Raw genomic sequence first — 22,887 nt, forward strand, 5'->3', positions numbered from 1 at the left:
ATCATCTTACAATAATAGGAGATATCCCCAAAAGTATCAAAAAATTGTCAAAAACATTAATTAATTCAATCCGACCCATAGGAGACACCCCTGAAATAAGTACAAAATTGATTACTAATGCAAACAATTGGGCCCAAAATACTCAAATAATTCTAATGGACCATTATATAACAAATTTAAAAATAATACTTAATAAATTTAGAAAGAATTGATAATAAGGATAGATCACAAGAAGCATTCTGCACAGCAAAAAGATGGTACAAGAAAAACTTTAAGGAAAATGCTAAATTCGATATAATTTTTTTTAAAAACTTCATTTTCAACTCAAAAATAAATGTATCACCCAAGGATACTGACATCATTGATTCACCTAAGACACAGGACATGGATTCAGATTTCCATCATACAATGCCTCGTCACAACAACAGGATTTCACCCTCACCAGTAGTTCCAACTTGTACCGCATATCTCAACCCCGCATATCTCAACCCATTAACAGCTCCGGTCCAGGCACAATCATGGGTCGACACAATTGATAGCCCAATTGAAAAGAAAATCAATGCTACACAAACACCAAAAAAGGACTTTACCCACTACCACAAATAACACAACCACACATATCTCATACATATTAAAAGTGGCTTAGTCCCAAAAAAATCCATTCTAATCATAGGAGACTCCAATCTGTCCACAATTAAGAGTTGTCCAATCCCTAACATTCAATTTGACAGTTTTCCCCGAGCTAAATTCATCCACATTACTTCCATTCTAAATAAATTAAAATTCCACCCATAGTAAACACAATTATATTTTCAATTGGCATTTTAACCGTACGCAGAGCTACCACTGCATTCAAACAATTACAAATTCTTTTAAAAGTAGCCACACAAAAATTCCCCGAAACTAAAATCTTTATCACGGAAATTAATTATAGCCAGAGTCTTCCAAAAAAACAAATACAATTATCACCCTCAAAGAATTTATTAGAAAAAAATGTTTTATCCCACGTATATCAAATGTGGTGAATGTATTCACCATAATATAAATTGTCTGTATCGTACAGTGGCCTCTGGCCAGGGAATGGTAATATGATCTCCTTCCACGTATTGTTATGGAACCCTGGTGGGCTCTGCCTCTGGCTCCGCTCCCCCCTCCCCCCGGGGAGGTATATAGACCTGCCGCCTGTGGGCGGTGCTCATTGTTACAGCAGTCACAGGCAGGAAAGTTCTTGGCTAATAAAGCCTATGTTCACTCGTTCTCATCGTCTTGTAGTGAATTGATGGTACCTCAATTTATTATCCAAAGACATCACGATGGAAGCCGCTCTGAAGCCTGATGAACTCGTCGCACGAGCAGCAGAAGCTAAAGAAATCTTCACCCACTGGCTCCACTGTTTTGAGGCCTACCTCGACTCCTCTGAAACGCCTCCGTCCGACGCCCTCAAGCTGTGCCTCCCCCACGCCCGGGTGAGCCACCGAATCTCGGGTATGATTGAGGACGCAGTCACACACGAAGCGGCGGTCGCGATTCTAAAGAGACATTTTGTGAAGCCCGAGAACGAAGTGTTCGCGCGGCTCCTCCTCACTGCCCGCCGTCAATGCGCCGGGGAATCGCTGGACGAGTATCTAGAGAACCTGACACTACTCGCCTGCAACTGCAACTACAGGGATGTGAAGGCCGATGGGCACATGAAGCTGATGATCCGGGACACCTACGTGGCTGGGGTCCGGTCGAACTACGTTCGGCAGCGACTGCTGGAAAACGGGGCCACTGATCTACAGGACACGGTAAAACTAACCACCTCATAGATCATTACTAGGGGGCATTGGTTTAAGGTGCGAGGGGCAAGGTTTAGAGGAGATGTACGAGGCAAGTTTTTTTACACAGAGGGTAGTGGGCGCCTGGAACTCGCTGGCAGAGGAGGTGGTGGAAGCAGGGACGATAGTGACATTTAAGGGGCATCTTGACAAATACATGAATAGGAATAGAGGGATATGGACCCAGGAAGTGTAGAAGATTGTAGTTTAGTCAGGCAGCATGGTCGGCATGGGCTTGTAGGGCCGAAGGGCCTGTTCCTGTGCTGTACTTTTCTTTGTTCTTTGTTCTATTTACACAATAACAAAACAAGCCTGCAAAAAGAACCACTTAATCTCGACAATACAATAGTTAACATATCAAACACATTCAAACTCACCACCATACAAGAAAAGATTTTAAATAAAGGTTTAACCTTCGTCCCAGTACAAAAGCCAGACAATACACAAATTCAAATAGATCTTGAAAGATTTTACAGAAGAATTAAAATTCTGAGTTTCTTTGAATACTCAACATCAGAGGATGAACAACCCTTCCTACCCCAATCGGATTGGAACCCACCGGAACAGAAAATCGACCCGAAAATGCAAAGTTTTATCCAAAACATTAACTCAGACATTACAAAGATCAAACAAGTAAACGATAAACAAAACTTAACAAGAATAGAGGCAAGCAACCATGCAGCTTAAATCTAACTCAAGATATCATTATAAAACTAGCAAAGGGAATAATATTATTATTATGAATCGGCAACAATACCTTTTTGAAGCTTATCGGCAACGCAACAACACTAAATATTATACTAAATTACCAGCACCAATATACCACCAAACATATGAGCAGATCACAGACTTGTTAGTACAATTATACAATTTACACTGTATTACTGAGAAACAAATGGACTATTTTAAACAATTTCAACCTTTACCACGAATATTTTACCTCCTCCCAAAAATACATAAAAATCCGGAAACATGGACTGTACCACATAAAATTCCCCCAGGTAGACCCACAGTTTCAGACTGTGGGAGCGAGTCCTATTGGATTGCGGAATACATTGACTCATTTTTAAACCCCTTAGCCCCAAAACATCCGAGTTACATTAAAGACACACATCATTTCATTGAAATTGTTAGATCCCTAACTATCACTTCTAACACAATACTATTCACCATGGACGTCGATAACCTCTACACCAACATTGAGACGGATAGAGGAATTGAGGCGGTGAGAAATATTTTCAAGAAATAGTGGCAACCTGATAGACCGGATGCAATCCTTGTTCAACTATTACACTTCGGACTGACAACAAATGACTTTCAATTTAATAACAAACATTATCTACAGATTAAGGGTACAGCAATGGGCAAAAAATCTGCACCGGTTTATGCCAATATCTACATGGCCGAATGGGAAGAAACTGTCTTCAAAAAGTGCCCCAAGACACCATGATGCTGCTGCAGATATCTAGATGATATGTGGGGCATTTGGACACACACACAACTGGAATTTGACCAATTTGTACATATCCTGAACAATCATCACCCATCTATTAAAATCAAAGTCATTACACATGAACACACAATTGATGTTTTGGACACCACTGTATATAAAGGCAAATGGTGAATACAAATTAGCTCCTAACGTTTTCTTTAAACCGACAGACACTCATGCACTTCTGCACACGAACAACCATCACCCGAAACACGTTTTTCGGGGCCTCATCAAATCGCCATTGACAAGGTTCCACCGCATTTGCTCAGAAAACTCAGATTTTGAGACTGCAGTACATACTTTATTTACAGCTTTACAACATAGAGGATACACAAAAAGATTTCTTCGATATTTTAAGTCAAACTTTCTCGCAGAATTACATAATCCCTCCAGCAATAAAACTTTGTCCTCAAAAATACCTTTTGTAATACAGTACAACAGTAAAACCACACAAATAAATAAACTCATCAAAAAACATTTGAGAAATTTAAACAGGACATTGTTCCATTAGCCCATTGGGATATAGTCTCTGCCGACAAGAGAAGCAAGAACCTAAAAGACCTTTAGGTCAAGAGCAAACTACCCTTGGAAAAGACCTACAATTGTGGACGTGCCAACTGCACAAGCTGTAAATATTTTAAAATCACATCTATAATTCACAATCCCAGAGTAGGAAAAGTACCTCAATAAAACAAAAAATAACATGCCAACATAAAAATTTGGTCTATGCTATACGGTGTAAAAGGTGTGATATTTTGTACATCGGCGAAACAGACTGACAGGACATTGCAGTGAGATCCGTACTTAGAAAATACATCAATTAATTAACATACATTTTGTAGAGCTTGGCCTTGATGCATTACAAATTATAGGCTAAGAAGCAAATAGCAAATGGTCAACTCCACAAAGAAAAAGACGTGAAAGACATTGGATTCTAAATCTTAGAACAAAGTCCCCGAACAGTCTAAATGAAAATTGAACAGAATTTTCAAACATGAATACATATTCCCTTGATAACAACGCTTATTCAGTCTTTCATCATACCCTGACCCCGAGTCTCGACCTTAACCTTAAACCCTGACCCCAGCCCTTGATCCCCACCCGAACACCTTGGGCCTTGAGCTTTGTATCTTGGACCTCACCCTAATCTTAACCCTAACTCTATCCCTAATCTTAACCCTAACTAGGGTATAGTAAACACAAATCTATCCCTAAACCACCCCCCCCCCCAATCCCCCCCAAAAAAACCTGGTCGCTTGAAGTTGTAGCCCCAGGTAAGGGACAGGGAACAAAAACAAGGTAAATTATGATCTTTTCATAACACCAAAATATATGTTCATATGTATGTTATATGACATACGCAAACCCTAACCCCAATACAACAATAACTTATACATCACCTATCCACACCCTAAAACACAACCCTAAGTCCCTGGAGGGGTAGATTTATCCAGACTCGAACCCTAAATTACAACAACCTTTACATCACCTATCCACACCCTAAAATCTAACCCGAAGCCCCTTGAGGGATACATTTATCCAGACACTGAGCCTAACCCTGGATTACAACAACCTTTACATTACCTATCCACACCCTAAGACCTGACCCTAACCCACCCGAACCTGACCATAATCACCCGAACCATAACCCTAACCTAACCTAACCCCAATTCTTGGCTAACCCTAACCGTAATTTCTTCCCTCATCCTAAAATTACTACAACTTTTACATCACCTATCCACACCCTAAAACCTAACCCCAAGTCCCTTGAGGGGAACATTTATTCGGATCCTAACCTGGTGCTTCAATTACAACTTTTAGACCATCAATTCACACCCTACACCCTAACCCCAAGTCCCTTAATGGGAACTGTGGTAGTACCAGGTATTGCGGTACCCAAGAGGCTGATGTCCATTGGTTAGACCCAGGAGTCTACCATTGGCCGTTGTACGTAGCTCCGCCTGTCAAACGGTGCCGTCCCAGCAGCCTTCACTTTCTGTATCAAAGCTGCTGGGGAACAAGGTCTAGTAGATTGAAGCCTTCAGTTATGAAATCACTTCATCTTGAGTGTAATTGATCGCGCATCAATTTAATCTACTAGACTTAAGCTGGCAGGATGGATCTCCGAATCAAACCGGAGTGCCTTCAACTCAGCCCCCACGCGGAGAACTCGGCTGCAATATTTAAACGCTGGCTGGCGTGCTTTAACGGCTACCTCGAGACGGCCGGAGGCACCCCCACTGGACAGAAAATGCATCTCCTGCGCTCAAAGGTCAGCCCTGGGATCTACCCATTTACCGAGGAGGCGGAGAACTATGATGCCGCGATCGAACTGCTAGAAGGACATTATATCCGTCCTGTAAATCAGGTCTACGCACGTCACCTGCTTGCAACTAGACGGCAATGCCCCAGGGAATCGTTGGAAGATTTCTACCGGGCGCTACTGGTGCTGGGCTGAAACTGTGGCTGCCCGCACGTTTTGGGGGGCGAGCACACGGAACTTTAAATCAGAGATGCTTTCGTATCAGGTATGAGCTCCTCAGATATCCGCCGAAGACTTCTAGAAAGGGACACCCTGGGACTTAGAGAGGCACGGGCCCTGGCAGGGTCCATGGACGTTGCCTACAAAAACGCGCAGTCCTATGCGCTCGACCACGCGACGGCCCCCTGGGCTGCGTAGCACCCTGCAGACCTTCTCCCTGACCCCGCAGGCCTGCACTACGAGACGGCCCGCTATCGCCGCCGGGCCCCGGTTTCTTCTGCGGGCAGGCGAATCATCCCCGCCCGCACTGCCCGGCCCACACCGCCACCTGCAAAGGGTGCGGCAAGAAGGCCACTTTGTGGGGGTCTACTTGGCCCGCGCCGTGGTCGCGGTCTCCAGCGACTCCAGAGTGCCGCGGCAACCCCCCTTCAGGCCCTGACCGGCCAGCGCTCACCGCCACCCCCCTATCCTAGGGCCACGTGCGACCCACGGGCGCGGCCATCTTGCCCCCCGGACACCACGCTGGACAGGTGGGCGCCGCCATTTTGTCCATTGCCGCCGCCATCTTGTTCATCCACGGACACCATGTGCGACCCATGGGTGACGCCATCTTGGATGGGGCCCCAGGTCCCCAGCACGGCCGACTACAGGCTGCCCGATCAGAACTCGCAACTGCTTCATCTGGCCTCGGTGACACTGGACCAAAGTCGACCCCGGACACTCGCAACAGCTACAACGATGGACTTCATCAGCGGCCATGAGACGTCTTGCCTGATTGACTCTGGGAACACGGAAAGCTTTGTTCACCCCGACACGGAGCTGTTCACTTGTAACCCACCCTGGAAACCAAAGGATCTCCCTGGCCTCCGGGTCACACTAGGTGGAGATAAAGGGGTTCTGCCTCGCAAACCTCACTGTCCAAGGCAGGAAATTCGACAATTTCCGCCTGTATGTCCTGCCGCACCTCTGCGCGGCTACCCTCCTGGGGCTGGACTTCCAATGCCATTTGCAAAGCCTGACCTTTAAATTCGGCGGCCCTATACCTCCCCTTACTGTCTGCGGCCTCGCGACCCTTAAGGTCGACCCGCCTTCCCTGTTTGCGAACCTCACCCCGGATTGCAAACCCATTCGCCATCCCCTGCCCAGACATGACCACAACCACCGTCATTAAGGCCCTCCAGGGTATCTTTACACTGTTCGGTTTCCCCGCGTACATACACAGTGATAGGGGGTCCTGCTTTATGAGCGACGAACTGCGTCAATTCCTGCTCAGCAAGGGCATCCTACGGACCAGGAATCTCCCAGTTTCCCGCTGGCAAGAAGTCCTCCCGATGGCCCTCCACGCCATCCGGTCGCTGCTCTGTACAACCACAAATCAGACACCTCATGAACGTCTCCTTGTTTTCCCCAGGATGTCCTCCTCCGGGACCTCGCTCCCAACCTGGCTAGCGACACCCGGACCCATCCTGCTTCAGAAGCACGTGAGGGTCCACCTGCTGCACGCTAACCCCCAGTACGCCTACGTGGCATTCCCTGACGGCCGGCAAGATACAGTCTCCCTTCGGGACCTGGCGCCCGCCGGAACCCCACACGCACCCGAACCATTACCCCCACCACTCCTGCCTAGGCCCGCCCACCCACCAATGCCCCCTACAGGCACCCCCCCCCCCCCCCCCCCCGTGTCAACAGTTTGCCCCAACAGCGCCGCCTAGGGTTGACGAAGCTGCCAGGGAGGCCAAAACCATGGTCCCGGAGTCGCAACCACCGGGACGCCCACCAGAATCACCACCGAAGCACAGACGCTCCAAAAGGACGACCAGGCCACCCGATCGACTGATTGCTTCACTGTGAACACTTTGTAAATATCCTCGACACCACGGTACCTCCATACCTGGTCATACCATGCTAAAGGCGACTGTTACCACTGGCCACCACCCCGGCCGGACTCTTTTTTAACAGGGGGTAAATGTGGTAGTACCAGGTATTGCGGTACCCAAGAGGCTGATGACCATTGGTTAGACCCAGGAGTCTACCATTGGCTGTTGTACGTAGCTCCGCCCTGACAGGCGGAGTATAAGAAACGGTGCCGTCCCAGCAGCCTTCAATTTCTGTATCGAAGCTGCTGGGGAACAAGTTCTAGTAGATTAAAGCCTTCGGTTATGAAATCACTTCGTCTTGAGTGTAATTGATCGCGCATCAAAACATTTTCCAGGACCATACCCCTAAATATTAACCACTGTCTTACCCTCAGAAACCCACAACACTACAACTTAACCCGAGCTCACTACTATCCCATATTAGAAAAAAAATTATCTGAAGTGAATAAATTAACAGATATATCTGTATGAACGGCAATGTGTGGAGTGAACTGGTGCAAGGAACGCTTACTTGGTGCTACTTAACCCCATAAAGGGTGATCTCCTCGCTGCAAAACCTTCCCAGCTACACGTTCGGACATTGAATCTGTTCAAAAATTCAAATAACTTAATAAATATTTTAACTTAATAAACTATATATGTTTTTTCACTTGGGATATTAGTTAATAAATTTTTTAAATTTTAAAACCCTAACCCAACAACTTCTACATTTTTTTAATGCACCATCCTCCCAACCTTCTCCTTAATACAACTACAATCTAATCTTTGCTTCGAACTTTCTACTTTCCATTTGTCTCAAATTTCCAAAATACGTGTTTAGTTTCGTGAAAAGAGATGACGTAAAATCCTATGCGGAAAAAAAAGTTGAACGTGCGCCAGTTAAAGTGGCAGATGCTCCGGCACTGTATCCCTCATTGGGTGCAGACGGAAAGGGGAATCCCTCATCTGTCCGCAACCCTATAATTTCTCATCTTCTACTTCCTTCCCTTCTTAAATTGGGGTGTTACATTAGTCATTTCCTTGTCCTCTGTGAGGCCCTTCACTACAGTGATCCCTGAAGGATCATCACCAATGGCTCCACAATCCCTGCAGTTATCTCCTTTGGTACCCTGCAGTGTACTCAATCCAGTCTGGGTGATTTATCCACCTTCAGACCTTTCAGCTTCCCCAGCACCTTCTCCTTAGTGATGGCCACTACACTCACCTCTGCCCCCGACTTTCTTTCCCCCACTCCCAGTTTTCCCTTTCCTCTGTTGAACTGCCCTCCTGCCCCTGGATTTGGAGCATCTTGTGAAGGCACTGCTAGAAGTTCCGCTCCAGTGCTTTTGAGCTGCCTGCTCCAGGTTTTTCGTGATTCTAAAGCCTTTAGAGGGTAGAGTGAGGGATAGCCAACAGCTCATGGAAAGCAATGGCATGCATGGTTTTATCAGCGCTGCCAATACAATTGATGACCTAAGCAGTCAATGGCCCACCCCACTGAGAGCAAAGTGTGGAGGGGAACTCATCAAGGACAGACAGTCAGTCAGTGCTCACTGGAGGGAACATTCTGAAGAATCCCTCGACCGAGACTCTGTCTTTGACTTCAACGTCCTCAAGTCAATTCCTCAGTATCCTGTCCCCGTGGTACCCCGTGAGTGAAAAAGCCATTCAACAGCTGGAAAACACCACGGCCTCTGGAGCAGAATGAATCCCTGCTGAAATTCTAAAGCATGGCAGGGTTACACTCCTGGCATAGCTACACAATCTCATATTCCTCACCTGGGAAGAAGGATGCATGCCGGGGATCTCAGACACTGTGACTGTATTGAAGTCAGACAAGTCAGGTCAGACTGTGGTAATTACACAGGGGACTCGCTGCTGTCTGCCAGAGAAGATCATTGCCAGGGCAGCACGGTGGCACATTGGTTAGCATTGCTGCCTCATGGCACCGGGGTCCCAGAATCGATCCAGGCTCTGGGTCACTGTCCATGAAGAGTTTGGACATTCTCCTTGTGTTTGCGTGGGTTTCGCCCCCACAACCACAAAGAAGTGCCGGTTAGGTGGATTGGCCACGCTAAATTGCCCCTTAAATTGGAAAAAATGAATTGTGTACACGAAATCTATTTTTTAAAAAAGAGATCATTGCCAGGATCCTCCTCAATGATCTCATCTTAGCGGCAAAGAGTCACAGTTTGGTGCCTCACGAAGTGAGAAAACCTAAGACATTCTACAATATGTGACAAACTCAAGCAAAATACAAGGAACAGCACCAATCACAGGTCTTTTCCTTTTTTTAAATAAATTTAGAGTACCCAATTCTTTTTTTTTCCAATTGAGGGGCAATTTAGCGTGGCCAATCCACCTACCCTGCATATCTTTGGGTTGTGGGGGTGAAACCCACGCAGACATGGGGAGAATGTGCAAACTCCACACGGACAGTGACCCAGGGCCGGGATGCGAACCTGGGTCCTCAGCGCAGCAGTCCCAGTGCTAACCGCTGTGCCACATGCTGCCCCTCACAGGTCTTTTCTGACATCACAAAAACACTTCACACTGTCAAAGTGATCTTTCATTCAGTATGTTCCTCAAATGTGGCTGTCCTCAGAACTTGTCCACCATCCTCCACCACGATGACACACAAGCCATATTCTCATCAATGGAAACACCCCAGACACTATCTCAATGAAGACTGGGATCAGACAAGACTGTGTCACTGCAGAAACCCTCTCCCCCTTCACGGTAGCACAGTGGTTAGCATTGTTGCTTCACAGCACCAGGGACCTTGGGTCACTGTCTGTGCGGAGTCTGCACGTTCTCCCAGTGTCTGTCTGGGTCTCCCACAAGTCCCAAAAGAAGTGAGGTGAATTGTAAATTGAATTGGACATTCATTATTATTCTGATTTTCCCTCAATTTACCCCAACAGGCGCTGGAGTGTGGCAATTGGGGGATTTTCACAGTAACTTGATTGCAGTGTTACATAGAAGATACATAGAAGATAGCAGCAGGAGGAGGCCTTTGGCCCTTCAAGCTTGAAAGTTACTTGAAATGAAATGGATGAAAATGAAAATCGTTTATTGTCACAAGTAGGCTTCAAATGAAGTTACTGTGAAAAGCCCCTAGTCGCCACATTCCGGCGCCTGTTCGGGGTGGCTGGTACGGGATTTGACCCGTGCTGCTGGCCTGCCTTGGTCTGCAAGGTTACTTAATGAAAGCTTACTTGTGACACCAATAAAGGTTATTATCCCATCTCCAGCAAATTACCCATGGGTGTGGAGATAATCGACAGGACAGGAAACGAACACCACCTTCAAAACAAAAACAGAATCGGTTCAACCGCCAACATTGAGCTCCAGTTTGCAGATGCCTGATCTGATGTTTGTTAAATCCATCCATCTCCCTTGATTCTATAACCATTAATACTTTCATGTCACAAACTTCTATCAATCTCAGTTTTTATAGTTTCTGTTGACTGAATCTGAACAGAATTCCAGATTTCACTATATTTTGTGAAGTGATTTCTGACATTGCTGCTGAACAGCCCAGTCTCAGTTAAACAAATAATTATTGATTTGGACATTTAAATGGTGACAATTATATTACTCTGAACTGGTAATGTAACACAATTTCAAAACCATAATAATAATTTGAGTAAAACACTGCAGAAGCTGGAAATGTGAAGTGAAAACACAAAGTTGTGGAAATCCTCAGCAGGTTTGGCAGCTTCTGTGGAGAGAGAAAGAGAGTTAACATTTCCAATGCAACCTGATTCTTCTTCACAACTGAGTGTTTGCAGCATTGTGATTTCATTTGCCAAACATACTGAATGTGAACTTTGTGGTTCTTACAGATATCTGGCTGTAAATCTGATTTCAGACCTTCCTCTGAACACTTTCCAACCTCAGCTCCAGCTCATTGTCCTTCACTAAAGACCCGGGTAGAAAATCCCGCCACAAGATGGCGGCGGCCGCTGAGTGATGTCACCGGGGAGGAAGTCCCGCCCACTCCCTCGAAGTCCCGCCCACTCCCTCTTCCCGTACTAAGATGGCCGCCCAAGCGCACTGCTCCAAGAACAAAAGACCCGACTTCCATTCCCAAGATGGCGGCGTTCGCCGGTTGATCCGGGGCCTGTCACCGGGGAGGAAGTCCCGCCCACCCCGTCTTCCCTAACCAAGATGGCTATCCCAGCGCTCCGCGCCAAGAAAAGACCCGACTTCCATTCCCAAGATGGTGGTGGTCGCCGGTTGACCCGCGCCTGTCAGTGGAGGAAGCCCTGCCCACTCCCTCTTCCCATACTAAGATGGCCGCCCCAGCGCTCCGCTCCAAGAACAAAAGACCCGACGTCCTTTCCCAAGATGGCGACCGGTTGCAGGGAAAATCCAGACCCGGATTACTTTCTTCCTATCGGCGTCAATCACTCCCCAGCCATTATGAGTTGGAGCAGACACAGTGCGGGTGTGAAGCTGGACTCACGCGGGTGAGTAGAGGCCCCAAACCCCCCCAATAAGACCCATTGATTTGTTGTCAGTCTGCAGCCAGGAGCTGGAGAACTGAACCCAGGCAGAGGAGAGGGAGGGAGAAAACTGGGAGTGGAGGAAAGAAATGGTGCAGATGGTGAGATGGGTTTGGATTTCAGCCCAGGGAGGAGGGAGTGTGTGTGGGACTGGGATTGACAGATTTGGGGGAACAAGAGAGGAAAAAATGTTCCAGAGAAACTAGAATTGTCTGTTCAGAATTGCTATCCTGGACTGACAGTGATGACTTTTATAAACTCCTTTTACAGGATATTGGAAGTGGAGGATTGGCTGACAGAAAATTCAAACCAAACATCAAGGTCTGACAGAGTCACTCAATTTTTTTAAGCTGAATATCATCGGTATTTGAATGTGGAAGGAGTACTGTTTGTCTCAGGAAAAAGATAATGTTGTGGAGGAGAATGCTGAGACCCAGGCTATTAGAATAGATGGCATGGAGGTACGTAGGGAAGAGGTGTTGGCAATTCTGGACAGGCTGAAAATAGATAAGTCCCCGGGGCCTGATGGGATTTATCCTAGGATTCTCTGGGAGGCCAGGGAAGAGATTGCTGGACCTTTGGCTTTGATTTTTATGTCATCATTGGCTACAGGAATAGTGCCAGAGGACTGGAGGATAGCAAATGTGGTCCCTTTGTTCAAAAAGGGGAGCAGAGACAACCCCGGCAACTATAGACCGGTGAGCCTCACGTCTGTAGTGGGTAAAGTCTTGGAGGGGATTATAAGAGACAAGATTTATAATCATCTAGATAGGAATAATATGATCAGGGATAGTCAGCATGGCTTTGTGAAGGGTAGGTCATGCCTCACAAACCTTATCGAGTTCTTTGAGCAGGTGACTGAACAGGTAGACGAGGGTAGAGCAGTTGATGTGGTGTATATGGATTTCAGGAAAGCGTTTGATAAGGTTCCCCACGGTAGGCTATTGCAGAAAATACGGAGGCTGGGGATTGAGGGTGAGTTAGAGATGTGGATCAGAAATTGGCTAGCTGAAAGAAGACAGAGGGTGGTGGTTGATGGGAAATGTTCAGAATGGAGTTCAGTTACAAGTGGCGTACCACAAGGATCTGTTCTGGGGCCGTTGCTGTTTGTCATTTTTATCAATGACCTAGAGGAAGGCGCAGAAGGGTGGGTGAGTAAATTTGCAGACGACACTAAAGTCGGTGGTGTTGTCGACAGTGTGGAAGGATGTAGCAGGTTACAGAGGGACATAGATAAGCTGCAGAGCTGGGCTGAGAGATGGCAAATGGAGTTTAATGTAGAGAAGTGTGAGGTGATTCACTTTGGAAGGAATAACAGGAATGCGGAATATTTGGCTAATGGTAAAGTTCTTGGAAGTGTGGATGAGCAGAGGGATCTAGGCGTCCATGTACATAGATCCCTGAAAGTTGCCACCCAGGTTGATAGGGTTGTGAAGAAGGCCTGTGGAGTGTTGGCCTTTATTGGTAGAGGGATTGAGTTCCGGAGTCAGGAGGTCATGTTGCAGCTGTACAAAACTCTGGTACGGCCGCATTTGGAGTATTGCGTACAGTTCTGATCACCGCATTATAGGAAGGACGTGGAGGCTTTGGAGCGGGTGCAGAGGAGATTTACCAGGATGTTGCCTGGTATGGAGGGAAAATCTTATGAGGAAAGGCTGATGGACTTGAGGTTGTTTTCGTTGGAGAGAAGGTTAAGAGGAGACTTAATAGAGGCATACAAAATGATCAGGGGGTTAGATAGGGTGGACAGTGAGAGCCTTCCCCCGCGGATGGAAATGGCTGGCACGAGGGGACATAGCTTTAAACTGAGGGGTAATAGATATAGGACAGAGGTCAGAGGTAGGTTCTTTACGCAAAGAGTGGTGAGGCCGTGGAATGCCCTACCTGCAACAGTAGTGAACTCGCCAACATTGAGGGCATTTAAAAGTTTATTGGATAAGCATATGGATGATAATGGCATAGTGTAGGTTAGATGGCTTTTGTTTCGGTGCAACATCGTGGGCCGAAGGGCCTGTACTGCGCTGTATCGTTCTATGTCTGTTCTGTTTGTGGGAAAAGATTTCAAACATCAGTGTAACTGGAAAAGCACAGAGACGCACATACACAGTGAGTGTTCCAGTAAACTGAGTGTGGAAAGAGCTTTAAGCAGTTACACAGACAGAAAAACCATCACACCATTTACAGCGGAGAGAAACCCTACACGTGTTCTGTGTGGGTGAGAGTTCTATATAACTAACATAATTTTCGAGCTTTTACTCGATACTCGTCCTATGATGGCAAGCATGCCATATGCTTTCTTTACCACCATTTCCACCTGTGCTGCCACTTTTAAGAATCTGTGGACCTACATGCCCAGATCTCTCGGTTTCTGCTCCTGATGGTTCTGCCATTTATTTTATAGGTCCCACCTGGATTGGATCTACCAAACTGCATCACCTTGCATTTGTCCGGGTTAAATTTTATCTGCCATTTCTCTAGCTAATTTTGCAGCCTATCTCTGCAGTTCTATTCTCTGACAATCTTCATCACTATCCGCAACTTCTGCAATCTTAGTATCATCCGCAAACTTGCTAATCAGACCCGCTATGTTTTCTTCCAAGTCGTTTATATATATATATTACAAAGAGCAGAGGTCCCAGTACTGATCCCTGTGGAACACCACTAGTTACAGACCTCCATTCGGAAAAACACCCTTCTGCTGCTACCCTCTATGGCCAAACCAGTTCTGGATCCATCCAGCTAGTTCACCCCGACCCCATGTGATCTATGTTTTTGCACCAGCCTGTCATGAGGGACCTTATCAAATGCTTTACTAAAGTCCATGTAGACTTCCCTCGTCAATCATTTTTGTCACCTCCTCAAAAAACCCAATTAAATTAGTGAGACATGATCTCCCTCGCACAAAACCATGCTGTCTGTTGCTAATAAAACCATTCGCATCCAAATGTGCATTGATCCTATCTCTGGGAATCTTTTCCAACAATTTCACTATCACTGAAGTCAAGCTCACTGGCCCATAATTACCCGGATTATCCTTGCAACTCTTCTTAAATAACGGTACAACATTGGCTATCCTCCAATCCTCTAGGATCTCACCAGTGACCAATGAGGACACAAAGATTTATGTTCGAGACCCAGCGATTTCATCTCTTATGTCCCTCAGAAATCTGGGATAGATGCCATCTGGCCATGGGGATTTGTCTACTTTAATGCTTTTTTAAAAAATATATATTTTATTGAAAATTTTTGGCCAAACATCACCGTACATTGTGTATCCTTTACACAGTAATATAACAGTACAAATAACAATGGCCTGTTTTATAAACAAAAAATAAATAATATATAACAAAAACTAAAACTAAATGGCAACTGCCTTGTCTCAGATAAACACTCTCCAAAAATATGATTTAACAGTCCAATATACAATTATCTATAACAACAACCTATACATATTATACATATATATTAACAACCCTGAGAGTCCTTCTGGTTCCTCGAGGACGATGAGTTTACCCTACATAGGGCATCAGCCCACAGCCCCTCCTCAATCTCCTCCCCCAGCTCTTCTTCCCATTTCCCTTTCAGCTCATCTACCATAATCTCCCCCTCGTCCCTCATTTCCCTCATTTCCCTATATATCTGACACCTTACCGTCCCCCACCCATGTCTTTGAGATCACTCTGTCCTGCACCTCCTGCGTCGGGAGCTGCGGGAATTCCCTCACCTGTTGCCTCGCAAAAGCCCTCAATTGCATGTACCGGAATGCATTCCCTTGGGGCAACCCATATTTCTCGGTCAGCGCTCCCAGACTTGCAAACTTCCCATGCACAAACAGATCTTTCAATTGTGTTACTCCTGCTCTTTGCCATATTCCAAATCCCCCATCCATTCTCCCCGGAGCAAACCTATGATTATTTCTTATCGGGGACCCCACCAAGGCTCCCGTCTTTCCCCTATGCCGTCTCCACTGCCCCCAAATTTTCAAAGTAGCCACCACCACCGGGCTTGTGGTGTATTTCTTCGGTGAGAGCGGCAATGGGGCCGTCACCATAGCTTGTAGGCTAGTCCCCCTACAGGACGCCCTCTCCCATCTCTTCCACGCTGCTCCCTCCTCTTCTCCCATCCACTTACTCACCATTGAGATATTGGCGGCCCAGTAGTACTCACTTAGGCTCGGTAGTGCCAGCCCCCCCCCTATCCCTACTGCGCTGTAAAAATCCCTTCCTCACTCTCGGGGTCTTCCCGGCCCACACAAAACTCATGATACTCTTTTCAATCCTTTTGAAAAAAGCCTTCGTGATCACCACCGGGAGGCACTGAAACACAAAAAGGAATCTCGGGAGGACTACCATTTTAACCGCCTGCACCCTCCCTGCCAATGACAGGGATACCATGTCCCATCTCTTGAAGTCCTCCTCCATCTGTTCCACCAACCGCGTTAAATTTAACCTGTGCAATGTGCCCCAATTCTTGGCTATCTGGATCCCCAAGTAACTAAAGTCCCTTGTTACCTTCCTCAGCGGTAAGTCGTCTATTTCTCTGCTCTGCTCCCCTGGATGCACCACAAACTCACTTTTCCCCATGTTCAGTTTATATCCTGAGAATTCTCCAAACTCCCGAAGTGTCCGCATTATCTCTGGCATCCCCTCCGCCGGGTCCACTACATATAGCAGCAAATCGTCCGCATACAGAGATACCCGGTGTTCTTCGCCTCCTCTGAGTACTCCCCTCCACTTCCTGGAACCCCTCAATGCTATTGCCAGAGGCTCAATCGCCAGCGCAAACAATAATGGGGACAGAGGGCATCCCTGCCTTGTCCCTCTATGGAGCCGAAGGTATGCAGATCCCCGTCCATTCGTGACCACACTCGCCATCGGGGCCCTATACAACAGCTGTACCCATCTAACATACTCATCTCCAAAACCAAATCTCCTCAGCACCTCCCACAAATAATCCCACTCCACTCTATCAAATGCTTTCTCGGCATCCATCGCCACCACTATCTCCGCTTCCCCCTCTGGTGGGGGCATCATCATTACCCCTAGCAGCCTCCGTATATTCGTATTCAGCTGTCTCCCCTTCACAAACCCAGTTTGGTCCTCGTGGACCACCCCCGGGACACAATCCTCTATCCTCATTGCCATTACCTTAGCCAGAATCTTAGCGTCTACATTTAGGAGGGAAATAGGTCTATAGGACCCACATTGCAGCGGGTCTTTTTCCTTCTTTAGGAGAAGCGATATCGTTGCCTCAGACATAGTCGGGGGCAGCTGTCCCCTTTCCTTTGCCTCATTAAAGGTCCTCATCAGTAGCGGGGCGAGCAAGTCCACATATTTCCTATAAAATTCAACTGGAAATCCATCCGGTCCCGGAGCCTTCCCCGCCTGCATGCTCCTAATTCCTTTCACTACTTCCTCTATTTCGATCTGTGCTCCCAGTCCCACCCTCTCCTGCTCCTCCACCTAAGGAAATTCCAGCCGGTCCAGAAAGCCCATCATTCTCTCCCTCCCATCCGGGGGTTGAGCTTCGTATAATCTTTTATAGAATGCCTTGAACACTCCATTCACTCTCTCCGCTCCCCGCTCCATCTCTCCTTCCTCATCCCTCACTACCCCTATTTCCCTCGCTGCTCCCCTTTTCCTCAATTGGTGGGCCAGCAACCTGCTCGCCTTCTCCCCATATTCGTACTGTACACCCTGTGCCTTCCTCCACTGTGCCTCTGCAGTACCCGTTGTCAGCAAGTCAAATTCTACGTGTAGCCTTTACCTTTCCCTGTACAGTCCCTCCTCCGGTGCCTCCGCATATTGCCTGTCCACCCTCAGAAGTTCTTGCAGCAAGTGCTCCCGTTCCCTACTCTCCTGCTTTCCTTTATGTGCCCTTATTGATATCAGCTCCCCTCTAACCACTGCCTTCAGCGCCTCCCAGACCACTCCCACCTGGACCTCCCCATTATCATTGAGTTCCAAGTACTTTTCAATGCACCCCCTCACCCTTAGACACACCCCCTCATCTGCCATTAGTCCCATGTCCATTCTCCAGGGTGGGCGCCCTTCTGTTTCCTCCCCTATCTCCAAGTCCACCCAATGTGGAGCGTGATCCGAAATGGCTATAGCCGTATACTCCGTTCCCCTCACCTTCGGGATCAACGCCCTTCCCAAAACAAAAAAGTCTAATCGCGAATAGACTTTGTGGACATAGGAGAAAAACGAAAACTCCTTACTCCTAGGTCTGCTAAATCTCCACGGGTCTACTCCTCCCATCTGCTCCATAAAATCTTTAAGCTCCTTAGCTGCTGCCGACCTCCTTCCAGTCCTGGACCTCGACCTGTCCAGCCCTGGTTCCAGCACCGTATTGAAATCTCCCCCCATTACCAACTTTCCCACCTCTAGGTCCGGGATGTGTCCTAGCATACGCCTCATAAAATTGGCATCATCCCAGTTCGGGGCATATACGTTTACCAAAACCACCGTCTCCCCCTGTAATTTGCCACTCACCATCACGTATCTGCCCCCGCTATCCGCCACTATGGTCTTTGCCTCAAACATTACCCGCTTCCCCACTAGTATAGCCACCCCCCTGTTTTTCGCGTCTAGCCCCGAATGAAACACCTGCCCCACCCATCCTTTGCGTAGTCTAACCTGGTCTATCAGTTTCAAGTGCGTCTCCTGTAACATAACCACGTCTGCCTTAAGTTTCTTAAGGTGTGCGAGTACCCGTACCCTCTTTATCGGCCCGTTCAGCCCTCTCACATTCCACGTGATCAGCCGGGTTGTGGGGCTTTTTACCCCCCCCCCCTCGTCGATTAGCCATCCCCTTTTTCCAGCTCCTCACCCGGTTCCCACGCAGCTGTGTCCCCCCCAGGCGGTGCCCACCCCACCCCATGCCAGCTCCATCCTCTCCCCAGCAGCAGCAACCCAATAACTCCCCACCCCCCCTGCTAGATCCCCCACTAGCGTAGTTACACCCCCCATGTTGCTCCCAGAAGTCAGCAAACTCTGGCCGACCTCGGCTTCCCCCCGTGACCTCGGCTCGCACCGTGCAACGCCCCCTCCTTCCTGCTTCCCTATTCCCGCCATGATTATCCTAGCGCGGGAACCAAGCCCGCGCTTCCCCCTTGGCTCCGCCCCCAATGGCCAACGCCCCATCTCCTCCACCTCCTTTCCTCCCCCCACCGCCACCTGTGGAAGAGAGAAAAGTTACCACATCGCAGGAGTAATGACATAAAACTCCTCTTTCCCCCCTTTTTACCCTCCTCTTCGCCCCCCATACTCGCCCCACCACTTTGTTTCAAACGTTCTTTTTTAATATCCCGCTCATTCCAATTTTTCTTCTACAATAAAAGTCCACGCCTCATCCGCCGTCTCAAAGTAGTTGTGCCTCCCTTGATATGTGACCCACAGTCTTGCCGGTTGCAGCATTCCGAATTTTATCTTCTTTTTGTGAAGCACCGCCTTGGCCCGATTAAAGCTCGCCCTCCTTCTCGCCACCTCCGCACTCCAGTCTTGGTATACGCGGATCACCGCGTTCTCCCACTTACTGCTCCGAGTTTTCTTTGCCCATCTAAGGACCATCTCTCTATCCTTAAAACGGAGGAATCTCACCACTATGGCTCTAGGAATTTCTCCTGCTCTCGGTCCTCGCGCCATCACTCGGTATGCTCCCTCCACCTCCAGCGAACCCGCCGGGGCCTCCGCTCCCATTAACGAGTGCAGCATCGTGCTCACATATGCCCCGACGTCCGCTCCCTCCGCACCTTCAGGAAGACCAAGAATCCTTAAGTTATTCCTCCTCGCGTTGTTCTCCAGCACCTCCAGTCTTTCCACACATCGTTTATGGTGTGCCTCGTGCATCTCCGTCTTCACCACCAGGCCCTGTATGTCGTCCTCATTCTCGGCAGCCTTTGCTTTCACGACCCGAAGCTCCCGCTCCTGGGTCTTTTGCTCATCCTTTAGCCCTTCGATCGCCTGTAATATCGGGGCCAACAGCTCCTTCTTCATTTCCTTTTTAAGTTCTTCCACACAACATTTCAAGAACTCTTGTTGTTCAGGGCCCCATGTTAAACTACCACCTTCCGACGCCATCTTGGTTTTTGCTTGCCTTCCTTGCCGCTGCTCTAGAGGATCCACCGCAATCTGGCCACTTTCCCCTCCTTTTTCCATCCGTATCCAGGGGGAATTCCCTTCTGGTTTACCGCACAGTGTTTTTAGCCGTTAAAATTGCCGTTGGGGCTCCTATCAAGAGCCCAAAGGTCCGTTCCACCGGGAGCTGCCGAAACGTGCGACTTAGCTGGTCATCGCCGCACCCGGAAGTCCACTTTAATGCTTTTTAACATACGTAACACTTCCTCAATCATAATAACGGCCTGTTCTAAAGTGTTTACACATCTCTGAGACACCACCAATCAGCATGTCCCTCTCCTTTGTGAATACCGATGCAAAATACTCATTAAGGACCACACCTACTTCCTCTGATTCTACACATAATTTCCCTCCTTTGTCCTTGAGTGGACCAACTCTTTCTCTACCTACCCTCTTGTTCCTAATATATGTATAAATGCCTTGGGATTCTCCTTAATCCTATCTGCCAAGGACATTTGGTGACCCCTTTTTCCCCTCCTAACTCCCTGCTTGAGCTCTTTTCTACTTTCCTTGTATTCCTTAAGTGCTTCATCTGTTTTTAGTTGCCTTTACCTCACATATGCATTTTTTTCATTTTGACAAGATTCTCAATTTCCCTGGTCATCCATGGTTCCCGAATCATGGGCGGGATTCTCCACTCCCGCGCCGAAGTGCCCACGCCCTCGTGAACGGCGTTGAGGTTCACGCCGGCGCGAAACGGCCCCTATCCAGACCGATTCAGGGCCCGATAATGGGCTAGGAGCGGGGCCGCGTCATCTACACGCGCCGGGCCTTGTCATCGCGTAAAGGCGGCACCGCATACCTGACGCGGCCGGCGCCGCATAACTGGCATCACCCGCGCATGCGTGGTTGCCGTCCTCCCTGAGTCCGCCCGCAAGAAGATGGCGGACGGATCTTGTGGGACTGCGGAAGGAAGGAGGTTCTCCTTCAGAGAGGACGGCCCGACAATCAGTGGGCACCGATCGCAGGCCACCCCACATTTGAGGTACCCCCCGGTGCAGGATCCACCCCCCCCCCCCCCGCAGGCCGCCGCCCCCCCTCCCCACCCCCCAGCGTTCCCGCGCTGTTCCCTACGGCAGCGACCAGGTGTGGACGGCGCCGCGGGGAACCCGCCGTTTTGGGCTGGCCACTCGGCCCATCCGGGCCTAAGAATAGCAGGGGTGCCGGAGAATCGCCATTTTGGGTGTCTCGGGCGATTCTGCGGCCCACGGAACTCAACGGGGCCGTTCCCGCCACTTGGGAGAATCGTGGGTGGGCGTCGGACCGGCGTCGCGGGAAATTTTGGCGGCCCAGGCGATTCTCCCAACCGGCGCGGGAGTGGAGAATCGCACCCCCTGCCTTTCCTGTCCTTCATTTTTACCGGCACATGCCTGTCCTGCACTCCCATCTACTGCTCCTTAAGAGACTCACACATGTCAAATGTGGATTTACCCTCAAACAGCCTCTCCCAAACAACAGCATCCAAATCCTGCCTAATCTGGTTGTAGTTAGGCTGATCCCAATTTAGCACCTTAACCCGAGGACAGCACTCATCCTTTTCCATGAATATCTGAAAGCTTACGGAATTGTGGTCACTGTTCGCCACATGTTCTCCCACTACAACTTTGATGACATGGCCAGGCTCGATCCCTAGTACTCGGTCCAATACAGCCCCCTCTCCAGTCGGACTACCCACATATTGCTCCAAAAAACCATCTTGGACACACTTAACAAATTCCTCACCATCCAGACCCCTCGCCCTAATGGATCTCCACTCAATATCAGGAAAATTAAAGGCTCGTGGGAGGGAGGGAAGCAGCAGAGGCAGCTGATCGGATTTACTCAATCTCAGTTACAAAGAAGCTCCACAAGCTCCTCACACTTCTTGTTGGAGGTGAGGATGGAAGAGACGGGGGAGAGCGAGAGTACTTCAAAAGGAACTAACTTATGTCGGAGATATTAAAAAGTTTCAGCACACTGCATATCTAACACAAGTTTAATTTATTTGACTGTTACACAGAATATTAGCCCCTGTAAATGGGCTGGAGTTTGTTATCAGCAGAAAGAGACCCAAATGAACATGGTTCAGTCCTGAATGTGAGGAGCAGCAAAATCCAATCACTATGGTTACTTGTGGCCTCGTTGGTGTCTCAGCAGGTGGGATGAAGTGGTGAATCCCTTCCCACACTTGGAGCAGGTGAATGGCCTCTCCCCAGTGTGAACTCGCTGATGTACAGTGAGCTGAGATGAATGTTTGAATCCAGTCCGCAGCGAGAGCACCTGAACGGTCTCTCATCAGTGTGAACACGTTGATGGACCATCAGTTCCCCAGAACCTTTATAGAACTTCCCGCAGTCTGTACATTGAAACGGTCTCTCATCAGTGTGAACTCGCTGGTGCTTCTGCAGGTTGGATGACTGAGTGAATCCCTTCCCACACTTGGCGCAGGTGAACGGCCTCTCCCCAGTGTGAATTCGCTGGTGACTCAGCAGGTGGGATGACTTAGTGAATCCCATCCCACACTTGGAGCAGGTGAATGGTCTCTCCCCAGTGTGACTGCGTCGATGAGTTTCCAGCTGGGATGGGGCAGTGAATCCTTTCCCACAGTCCCC

At 48.3% G+C, this 22,887-nt stretch overlaps 1 protein-coding gene and 1 long non-coding RNA gene across 3 annotated transcripts in view; one reads left to right on the top strand and one right to left on the bottom strand.

Moving 5' to 3' along the window:
- Positions 1 to 11,083: 11,083 nt before the first annotated feature.
- LOC140421405 (uncharacterized) lies at positions 11,084 to 11,588 on the bottom strand. The gene is made up of 2 exons (XR_011946738.1): positions 11,494 to 11,588; positions 11,084 to 11,371 (listed from the first exon to the last, which is right to left on the bottom strand). It is a non-coding gene; the product is annotated as an uncharacterized lncRNA (long non-coding RNA).
- A 348-nt stretch (positions 11,589 to 11,936) lies between these two features.
- Positions 11,937 to 22,887, top strand: part of LOC140421380 (uncharacterized) — a 456,825-nt gene continuing 445,874 nt past the window's right edge. For both annotated transcript variants that reach the window (XR_011946725.1, XM_072506051.1), the window contains exon 1: positions 11,937 to 12,122. Coding sequence is in view for 1 of the 2 variants with exons in the window: in XM_072506051.1 (XP_072362152.1) it covers positions 12,001 to 12,122 (122 nt within the window). In the remaining variant the exon portion in view is untranslated. The remainder of the gene's footprint in view (positions 12,123 to 22,887) is intronic.

This window comes from Scyliorhinus torazame, chromosome 5 (genome assembly GCF_047496885.1).
Source record: "Scyliorhinus torazame isolate Kashiwa2021f chromosome 5, sScyTor2.1, whole genome shotgun sequence".
Taxonomy (NCBI): domain Eukaryota; kingdom Metazoa; phylum Chordata; class Chondrichthyes; order Carcharhiniformes; family Scyliorhinidae; genus Scyliorhinus; species Scyliorhinus torazame.